The sequence below is a fragment of the Molothrus ater genome, chromosome Z, assembly GCF_012460135.2.
Source record: "Molothrus ater isolate BHLD 08-10-18 breed brown headed cowbird chromosome Z, BPBGC_Mater_1.1, whole genome shotgun sequence".
In the NCBI taxonomy this organism is placed as follows: Eukaryota; Metazoa; Chordata; class Aves; order Passeriformes; family Icteridae; genus Molothrus; species Molothrus ater.
Window position 1 is genome coordinate 56,019,321 of NC_050511.2, and position 11,199 is coordinate 56,030,519.

The 11,199-nt window shown below is 40.6% G+C and overlaps 1 protein-coding gene across 6 annotated transcripts in view; it reads right to left on the reverse strand.

Annotated features, from left to right (window-relative positions):
• Positions 1-1,651, reverse strand: part of PRR16 (proline rich 16) — a 143,680-nt gene extending 142,029 nt beyond the window's left edge. For 3 of the 6 annotated variants that reach the window (XR_008508977.1, XR_004982106.2, XM_036403688.2), the window contains exon 1: positions 1,345-1,651. Coding sequence is in view for 1 of the 6 variants with exons in the window: in XM_036403688.2 (XP_036259581.1) it covers positions 1,345-1,506 (162 nt within the window). In the remaining 5 variants the exon portion in view is untranslated. The remainder of the gene's footprint in view (positions 1-1,344) is intronic. The other 3 variants (XR_004982103.2, XR_008508976.1, XR_004982104.2) reach the window with 1 other exon arrangement.
• Positions 1,652-11,199: the final 9,548 nt, after the last annotated feature.

The following is an 11,199-nucleotide window of genomic DNA, read 5'->3' on the forward strand; positions in this document are numbered from 1 at the left end:
AACAGAAGCCAGTTTACGCTATCGGTCTTAGAAACGTTTAAAGAGCTGCTCTATAAATATTGTTTATTTCTAATTCAAAATACCTCAAAAAATTACAAAGCATGGACAGCAGAACATTAAGAAAAAGAGCAATTATAGATATATTAAAAAGAAAAAAGGAGGAACCTGGAATTGTGAGAGAAAAAAGAGCCTAACAGCTGTGATTAGTGAGCCGTGTGTTTATACATCTTCCAACATTATACAGAGCACTGGGTGAATTTCAGACTGCCTCAGATGGCAAAGGACTATTGAAAGAAACTTGTTGACAATGTTGTTAAAATAGAAAAATATATGACGGCAAAAAACCGAAGCCTATTACAAATGTCAAATATAGGATTATAAAGCAATACACAGAGATTCTAGACTTGAATCTCGGTGCATAATCCAACCATCTGTCAACCAGTTGTGTAGCAAAATCAAGATAAAGAGGAAATCTCCAAAAGGACAGCCAAATTCTTTTCCTTCAGCTACTGCATTTCCCTGCTCACGAACATGCCCGCGGTAATCGCGCTCTGCTTGCAGATTAACCTAGAGGAGATGACACCCGCCACCAGCAAAAGAGAGATTGCGAAGGCAATCTTGCCAGATAGGGCCGATAAGCAGGGCGCTGAGCTCCCGGTGAAGCAGGCTGCAGCGGCTGAAGCAGCCTCCGCCGCGCCGGTGCCGCCGCGCCTAGGGCGGCTGGTGCGGGGTCCGGGGCGCCTCAGCGCTCACCGCCGGGCAGGTGCGAGCGGGGCTGGGGCTGGGGCTGGGGCTGGGGCTGCTGCTGCTGCTGCTCGGGGCCAGCACGCCGCTGCACCGCGCAGCCCAAAACTTAAACTCGCTGGAGCGGCAGCGGGGTCGTTCCTGACTTCTCTCCCAGCCCCGGGACGCCAGTGCGGCTCCCGCGGGTCCCGCAGCTCCCCTGAACAACCTCGCCCAACAGAGACCTCTCAGGAGAGGCTCCCCCCGGGAAAAATAAAAACTCTGAGGGGTGCCCTGAGGTGGGAAGTCCCCGAGCAGAGCCGTCTCACAGTGGCGGGGAGCGGTCCCGGGGCGCACGGCACTCGGGGCGCGGGGCTCCAGCCCGCTCCGGGACGGCGGGCAGCGCAGCCGTGCCCAGCCGCCCGCCCCGGGGCACGGCCGGGAGCTGCCCCGTGCCCGGCCTGGACACCAGTTGCTCGACCCGCGGTGAAGAAGCTGTAAAAGGAGCCTGGGGGCGGCAGCAGAGCTCCGGGGGAAGCCGGACCCCGGCCTGCGGGCGGTGGGGCGCTTGCCCCATACGGGGCAGACAGGGGATCCGACCGCGCAGCCCTTCGTTCTCACCTCCTTAAGTTCCTTGGCGACATCTTTCAGGTCCCCCAGGACTAATTCCAAATCCTCCACGATGATCTTGATCTGCTCCTTCACCTTGGTTTTGGAGGCTGCCGGCGGCCCCTCGGACGGCGAGGAGGAGGAGGATGCGGTCCCCTTGGACTGGGCGGACATCCTTCGGGGCAGCCCGGCGCGGCCAGCGGGGCACGCAGGTCAGGCGAGCGCGGCGGCCGCCGGCCGCCCGGCCCCGTCCCTCCAGCTCCCGGAGCTGCCGCAGCCGCTGCCGCCACCGCCGCCTGCCCGCCCGCGCATCCCGCGCCGGGGGCGCCGAGCCGCGCCGCGCTCCGCCGGGCGGCCGCGCTGTGCAGCTGCCATCGGCTCCCGGAGCGGCGCGGGGGCCCGGCTGCAGCCCGCCCTGCGCCGCGCCTGCGCCTCGCCCCGCCCGCGCCGCCGCCCGCGCCCGGCCCGCCCCGGCCCGGCCCGGGCCCGGCTCCGGGCGGCAGCGGGGGCCGGGGGAGGAGCGCCCACCGCCCGCGCTGCTGGGGGGCGGCGGAGGCCCGGCGGCTTGCTCTGAAGAGATGCTCTCCCCTCTCCTCGGCGCCCGAAGGCCCGTGGGGGCGAGAGCACCGTGCTGTATCTCCCAGAGGGTGCCCGGCGCTGCCTCTCCCCGGAGCCCCCCGCCGCTGTCCGCGGGAGCGGGACGGGTCGCACCGGGTCTGACGGGGAAAAGGTCAAAACCCGCCAAAACAGCCCCCAAAAAGGAAACACTTTTCGTAGCTGGCTCATTGAAGAAGACAACAGCAGTGCCTGTTTCTGCTGATAAAAGTCATTATTGGAGGGGTGGCACTCACACCCCTGTGCTGTTAAGCGACCGATTTGGCGCGTCTGGAGCGTACATGGCTCGGTTTGGACTAAGGAATGAGCTATGGAAGGACAGTGTTGTGTAAATGTCACCAAATCGGTAAAAGGCACTTTTATGTCCCTACTCACCTGTATCAACTGTGCTGCAGAAACACAATGATCAGTACACCCTGTTGTGGTTGGGAAGTAAAGATTGTGTATCACACCATATAGAAATAAATGAGGCACATGAGCCAGAGTATCTTTCACGAATATTCTATGACGCTCTTTCTCTGAAGTACTGGCCAGTGCCGCTTTTGAACACATCCTTCCCCTACCACTCTTCAAAGATGGATCTGTGAAGCAAAATGAAGAGATTGTAAGATATAACTAACCTCTGGTGGTTTTCCATTTTACTGCAAAAGAAGCTAAAAGGAGCTGGTTTAGGTATTTCTATTTTCCACTAGCTATGAACAGCAAGAAGAGGGCATGCAGCCAAGTCCTGCTTTGAACACCATCCTGCATGGCTGCAGCTGACTTTGATGTTGTAAATGTTTCTAAGAGTTTTGGCAGCCTGAGATGTTTTAACCTAGCTAAAGCAGGACAGGAAAAGCAACCTTGCCCAGAGCAGTGTTTCTGCACGTGGTAAAAATCCCACTTTGTGACGAACAGTTTGTCTCTGGGAAGATTGTGGGACTGGGATATGAATAGAGAGGGCCTGACAGCACCTGTTACTGCCTAGGATAAAGTGTAATTATCTTTCCACATTTTGCCACTATAAAATTTGTGATATTTGGCTGAAATTATGAATGTTAGTGGGAATGGAGTTTAATTTTTTCCCCAAGTGTCTCAAAGATGTTTCAAACAATTTCAAGGAGGTCATGTTCAAGAAGAGCCCCTGTCTTTCCTCTCAACTTTTCTCAAGTCAAATGAGAGATTTCTTTTTCATCTCACCAAGTGAAAGCTCTTCCAACACTGACTTTCAAAATCATTCCCTCTGGTTATTTTTACTTAACTGTTTCTATATGAGCAACAACATCATATGATTTTTGAAGCTGGCTAAGTCAGAATTTCCAAACTGCAGTCACCACTAAATTAGAAAGAAAGCAACCCACAAGTTGTTGAATAAGATTTAATTAATGTGTTTGAATATTATTCCTCAGGGGTATTGTATGAACAGGAAAAAATAAAACATTTATGAAAATGTCTATCAGTGGAATTATCTATGCAGAAACCAGCACACATCCAGTTTATAATTAGAGAAAAAAGCCTATTTTGTGACAGAAGTTAAGGTTGCTGTATGACAGTATACCTGGCTACACACAACATGGCTTAAATAGATAAGGGGCAGTTTTCTTACTGTACAAATAATTATCATTGTCACAAAATTGCTACCAGATTTGCTACAGACACAGTAATTTGAGCATTTTATAGATTATCTCTGTATAAAGTGTTGCCATGTCTCACTGCTAAATATTTTTAATTTTAAGAAGAAATAATTGATTCCTGTTCTATATCATCAGTTAGTTTTAAGTCATGACAAGACTTTACCCGTAATCCTGTGGTTATCCAATTCCTGTAAGCCTGTGACCATCTTTGGAGACTTCCCAAACTTTTGAAGATATTAATCATGTTCACTTTCCCAATCCTTCCACTTCTATAGTGACATTCTTCTAAGAGCTGTGCAGGGTTATACAGTGGCACTTCATTCAAGTCTCTGCTGCTGAGCCCTGAAGGATACTGACAGCACTTCTAAGTCCTGAATAAAGTTTATTGTCCTATTGGTCTTTAAAGCAATTTAATGCCTTTGGAAAATGTTCTATACTTTGCCAAATCATGTCTTAGTTAACTAATAAGTCCTTCCCCACAGCAAAGTTATCTCTTAGTAATTTCAGTTTATTGTTTTTATAGTCTTTCTTTTTATAGTCTTTATAGTCACCAAACCCGAACTGGCTAATCAGGCAAAATAAGAGTAACTCCTTACCGGAAGTTGACCTCTATAGGATGTTAAAGTGATGCAGAGGATGCTCAAGAAGTCCCCCGAGAAATTTTGGGGACAAAAGTTATTTAAAAAGTAGAAATCTTACGACATTCAAAGTGCAGTTCACTGATTTTCCATTAACACTTGAAATCCAGGAACACTTAAGAAAAAAAGAACGCAAAAACCCACACAACATATTAAATACATACTTAGCGAGGTGCCATATCACTGTGTCAGTGGTGATCTCAATTATTTAAGTTTGCAAGTTGAGTAAGGCTTGCAGTAATTGGGAAGGACCTCTCTCACAAAAATCTATCAAGATGCTGCAAAGTTTTGTTTTGGTGATTCAGTAGATGGCACTTTTCCTTCTGGAAAAAAACATCTTATATCTCAGCCAAGTGTTACAAGTAGAATGAACTGCACTCGCACAAAGCAGTGATTTTATCATGCTGTTTTGTTTATGCTATTTATTTTATGTATGGAGTCACTAAGATTTGAAAACTATGCAGGAAATCATGAGTAATCATAAAATGTACATGAATCACAGAAATGATTTTGCATGAGAGTCAGCCACAGCAGTAATATAAGAAATGTTATGACTTTTAAATTTAATCACTTTTCTCTTACAAAAAACAAAACCAAAAAAAAAGCCCCAGATGCTTGCCTACTTGGAAGGGCTTCTTTTGCACCATGAAATCTTTGTAGTTATTCTTGTATGAGAATAGAAACCATGGGAACACTTTACAGATTATAGATGTAAAAGTACATCCCAGTTTCCTCCAGTTGTTAGTATTTCAGATAAATTCATTAAAAAATAATTTGCTGTTGCCTGGTGCAGGTATTTTGTTTGAAGTTTGGGCTATTTATCAAAGGCAAAAGTTCTGTAAATCCTTTTAGGTCAAACAAGATCTGGATGTTCTGATTGATTTTAAATCATTGTGAAACTTTCCAACCAAAAGCAACTAATTTACAAGGCAAAAAGATGTTTACATCTTAATTTGGTGAATGATAAAATACAACCATAATTTATTTTCCATCTCTCTTTAGAATGTGTCCTTAAAGGAATATTCCACTTATCCACATACAAGTTAGGGAGGCAGTGAAACAGTAAAACTGTCTTTTTCTTGACAAATGAAATTGTGTGGAAGAAAGCTTAAATTAATTGCTAGAGGCTTGAATGTTGGACACATACTATTTAAAATGTTCAATAAAATCTTCAAAATTATTCATAAGTTAAATTAAAACAATGGCCTAAGATAAAGTACAATGCCACTAACTTGCATTCCACTCAATTGTGAAAGACAGATTTTCATCTTTCATACTTTTCATCCTAAAAGAACAGTATGATAATCTCTTTTCAAAATGCTTCCATACATAACTGAATATTATGTTATTTCCGTAACTCTTAGACAGATTTTTAATGGTTATGATGAGAAAGTCACTCTGGCTGCTTATGTTCCAAACGGTAGAGTTCTAGTTCATTTGCACAGGAGCTGAAAAACTTTTCAGTTAAAGGAAAAAAAATTAAAACTAATTTTGGAGATGGTATGATGACATTATATTCTGACATAATAATGACATTATATTCTTCCACTTTTTTAAAAACAGGTTATTCCTTTAAAAACACCTCAAGGTCTCACAAAATAAAAAACATACTTCTGAAAAAGCATATTTCTGAATTCAGGTCGCTCATTTCCAAAATGTAGCTTGAAAACATAGTGGGAGTCAAGACTGGGGCAACATCACCCTTTGCACCAATTACTTGTCCTACTTCTCCACCAAATTGATTCAAAATCATACATACCATATGTATAACATGAAAGCCATCCCTTTCTGTCAATCCACAGATACTTCTCATAAGGATTTACATATTGGTAAACAAAGTTCAGGATTGATTATTTGTGAAGCAGAACTCTAGGCATGGAGCCAAGAAGCTAAAGACACACCTAAAACTATCTTATTCTCCTTTTGAGCTAAAAGTAGAGCAGAGTTTTATGGAATCCAAACCTATTTTCCTTGCATGTTGTTTGCAATATATAAAATGAGGATGGCAATAAATGTTACTTTTCTTATCTGGCAAATCCTTTGTTCAGTGATTTTGTGAAAAGAAAAGAGTGGTTATTTTCTCCTAACTTAAAAACATATATGCCATAATTTTTCTGGTAAATATGAATAAAATGTATCCTCTGCATCACTTATGTTCCTTCAATATGCTCAGGATAGAATGTCACATTTATTAACCCAGTTTAAAGAAAATCTATTTTAATGTCTCAGTATTGAATGACAGCCCACAAGATTTACTCCGGTTTCATGGGGAAGTGCTGGAAGATAAACATGTTGAAATTAGGTCCTTCTTTGAATCACTTCTGTTCTATCAGGCTTCCTTCATGAGCTGTGAACAACCATAACATGTGAACCCTTTCTGCATCTGGGATATTCCTCAGGCACTAAATTACACTAGGTTTTTTTCCCATAAAATTTTAACTAGAGGTAGTTCTCTAAAAATGTCAAAAGCTTTGAAAAGTGCACAAGGGAAAGAATTTGAACTATTTATTTTCTCCAAACTAGTCCCTCAGTAGCTAGACAAAGAAATAGAGCATGTGATTTTAAAAAAGGGTATTAATTATGTCTGTGATTTGTTTTAATTCAATAAAGATACAGTTTTCAGTGTAAAACTCAACCATGTACTGCCTATGGATTTAGTAAGATAGGATAACAAAACCCAATTCAGTCAGAATACAAGTATCTAGAGATGATGTGAACTTTGTCAAAGTTGGATTTTGTGAATTTTGTCCATCTATATTATACCATGACTTCCAACATCATGTGAATAATTATTTGTGGAATTCTTTGACTCAAGAAAGATCCACTGTATAGGCAAGCATAAAAAGCAATCTACTAATATAATGTGGGAGAATAATAAAATAAAATAAAAATCTGAACTATATCAATACAGAGCCTTGAAAGATGTAAAAATGTATTTGGTCTCACCATAAGTACTTAGTTCACTGTCACCTGCTGTTGTGGGAGGAATTAACAGAAATGGCTATCTTAATGTGAATCAATAGGATATTATAGGGAAAAAAATGTTAAATGGGTCAGGCAAGGAAAAACACACTTATAGCATGCTTATTGCATCTCTCCTGCTAACATCTATCAAAATGCTTTTAAAGTGCAGGAATGGAGGGAGATAAAGAATATTTTTTCCTCTCTTGAATATGTCCTGCATAATTGCTTGGAAATAATAGAGGTTTTTTTTTTCCTTTTCAAAATGTAGGGTATGGTGGTAAACAAAGTGGTAAAACTGAAAGGAGAATGTTGGCTGGATATGTTTCTGCAATAATCCTCAACCAGTAGTTTATACTAGTAATTTTGAACATGTGTTTTTCAAACTCAGTTTAGGAAGTTATAGACTTAATTTTAAGTTTACCAAGATTCGTTCTTTATTTACTGGTTAACTGTCAGCTAACAAATTGGTGCCTTTTTTCCCCCTAAGGAGCTGTTGGTTGGTGTCAGATGCAAAGCATATCATGTGGAGGAATATCCTTTTACTGCTGGCATTCACTTCAGTAGTACATTATTGCAAACATCTGGAGCACAGCAGAAAAACACTGTCTGGATTCTTTCCTAAAGCACCTCCATAAGAATAGTCTGAGCTAGAGAAATGCCAGAGTAAATGAGTAACCCAAACGTGGAAAAGGACTAAAGTACAGTAGCAAGACTACAAAGGTAAAATATGCAATTCTTTAACCTGCAGATCCACAGTGGATTTATGGAGCTTTTATCTCAAAGCCCACTCTAGCTACTGCAATTTAAAAAGCTATTTCTTCTGTGTCATCCACCATAAAGCAAAGGTGAACATTCACATGTTTGAGGCTTTAATTTTAGATTGATGAATTATCTATTGACAGACAATGAATCTCTGCCACTTCGTCCTCCACTCCCCAGATTCAAATTATGTTAAAAGCCATAGTGCAAACAAAGAGAAAGAAGCCAGAAATATAAATGGGAAGGATCTATTACTCACTGGTGAACGTTGGGCTGTACTGTGTGAGTGCCAAGTAGTCCCTTGATGAACTGACTGTTCTCCAAGACAAGGTGCAAGAAAACACTGGTTCTGTCCATGCCTCGCTGGACTGGACCTACAACATTACAGACCCAAGCAGTCAGGGGCACCAGTTAGAATCTTTCAAATTATGGGAATATATTCCCATATTCCCCTTCTAAATTCAGATAATTATGATTTTAAATCTGTGAGCTTTCCAATATGCTAATGTCATCTGTTACTCATTTAGACATTAATGCTTTTATGATTTTTTAAATTTGTTTTTGCTTTAAACAATATTTTCTCTAAAATAGTCTCCTTGTGAATTTCCAGCATTAATTTACCTGGAATCTGTTACACCATTTCTTGTAGTCTCTCAGGACCTATGACCTATCTTCAAAATGTCAGTTGCACAATGATCCATTCAAATACTCTATCTATTGCTTCTCTGAGAAGTCATGCCAGGTATTTTCAAAGAAGTAATGTTTTCAGTGGATATCCAAATATCCAATCCACCAGTCTAATTCAAACAAAGTGACATCATTGTTTACCTCAGCTTTGAATTTTTTCTGGAGAATTTGCAATTCTCTGCAGCTGTGCTTCTCCCTAGGTAAGAACTATTGCTAACAGAAATCTTCAGAATCAAGGGCACATACTGTTTGTTTACTTGATAATTACCACCAGTCCATTATTAGCTAAGGATTTAGGATAAGGAGTTCTAGAGCCTGTGCACTCTGGATTATAATGTAATTTTACAGGTAAATAAAAAACAACATAGTGAAAACACATGAAAATCAGCACAAAAACACCTTTTTCAGGTATTTGAATATCTATTTGTTTTCAAAACAATGGAATAGTTTCTGATATTTTTAGCAAGCATCAGGAAACAGCAGTAGCATCCTGGTGTCAGCCAAAGGCAGTTCTACCTTTTCTTTTTTTTTACACAACGTAAGGTTGCAAAAATTAGGAAGAGAATCCACATCAAAATGAATTTTTCCATTCAAATATAGAATTTTTTTTTTTTCCACAAACCAAGCCTGGTAACTTGATTAATAGTAACCACTTGATTAGTAGGTAATGTGTAGGGAGAGAAAAACAGGCTAGTTGAACTTTCAGAAAAGTCACAATAATTACATTTACAATGCACATGCTTGAGCTTTATTATCTAAAGGTCTGACCCACAGTCTATGACCCTGCTTTAAAGAGGGAATCAGTTTGGTCTAAACATCTGTGAAATTGTTTTGTGACAGTCCTTCAGTATGTCCAATCTTGTCTTTTTGCAGAAATATTCAACTCCTATGAAAGCCAGATCACAAGAAGACTCTGTCTTAAATTCCCCTACAATGTGCTCTGGTTTTATGCCACTGTCATTTGGTTCTGTGGTAATTCAATACCAGACACAGATTACTGTGCTAAAGGGACCTTATCTCTAACCCAGTAAACATGTTCCTGAGGTCTCAAATCATACAATCACTCTAAAATTATATTGCTGAATACTTCTATCTGACCAATAAGTGTACCTAAATTAATTTTGCTACAGGTGTAAAGTACTATGTTTAATAATTTGCCATATAAATCTCTCCTACATATTTTTAGCATAGAAAAATGTTAAATATAATTAGCATTGAATATTCTTGCCTCAGAAGATCTTACATGAAAAAACTTCATTCTGAAAAGAAATTTTAAAAGTACCGTGCAGCGAATGAAAAGAAATTTCCACATATGATTTACAGTCTGAAAGGTGGTGAAAATCCTGGGTCTGTGATTATTTTGTGTAGAAACAGCAAACTTGGGCTTCTCTGGTGTCCAAAGATTAGTGAAGGAAGAACAACCTGATTTTTCTCTCACCCTTGTTATTACTCAATCTGTTAATATTTGAAGATAAGGTTTTGAATTTTTTACTCAAAAGAAGATTTCATCTAGAGATAAAATGGTGAAGATCAGAAGGCTTAATACAAATATGCTCATTTGTGCCTCTCTGATAATTTCTATTTTTTTTTCTGTGCTTGCAAAATAACGCATCAGTAAGTGTGCTCGACAAATCCAGAAAGGCCCATTTAATTTAATTTACCTTTGTAAATATGTGACTTCAACCTTGTCAGTATTTGAATGAAAAAACAATCAAACAAACAACAAAGAAAGAGCTACAAAGGCAACTTCTTAAAACTCTGCTCAATTTTGCAAATTGTTTGAACTTGTTGATTAAAGTTTCTAAAAATATTTTATAGCACTGACCTTCTGCTTCAGAAGTTACATAAACTAGAGGCACTTGCAGCAAATACAATCCTAAACCTGTGTAATCTGATAAAATGGATGATCAAGCCAACAGTTAGTTTACAGCTAGTTTGGTCTTCCTCAATCTACTACAGAGACCATCTCTTCTTTTTCAGTGAAATTAAAGGAGGTTTTTCTTGCTTTGACAGATACAGCAATCCATATTCCTATTCCTAAATTTCCATGTCACATTTCCATGCCTTCTCTTAAATTCACACATGAACCCAAGTTGTACAGAAATTATGATTTTGGGATCCAAACATTTTGCTACTGCACAAAGCAAGTACTCTAAGTACAAAGAGAGATTTTTTTTTCTGAAAATATTGCATTTATATGCTCTGTCCAGTTGGTGTAGAAACCAAGGACCTGAGATCTCAAGGCCCAACAGGTGAAGCATATTTTTAAGAGTGTGCTTAGACTGGACAGATTGCTCTGTTCTCACAGGTTACCCCCAAGCTGAGGCAGAAGTCCTTTTACCATTGCATACAGGAATAATTTCTCCATGCGGGTTTGATCAGTAGGGAGAGAAACAGAAATTTGTAACTTTTGCCTTGTTTAAGATTTTTGACATTCACTTCTGTCTTCTGTGACAGGAAGGACGTAATTACTGTGGGTGTTTTTGAAGAAGTGAGGGAAAAATGCATTCCCATTCCCACGATCATTTATCCTGAAGTATTTAAATTTTTATCAAGCCTTGGCTTTTATATGATGATGCCTTTTGAAGCTG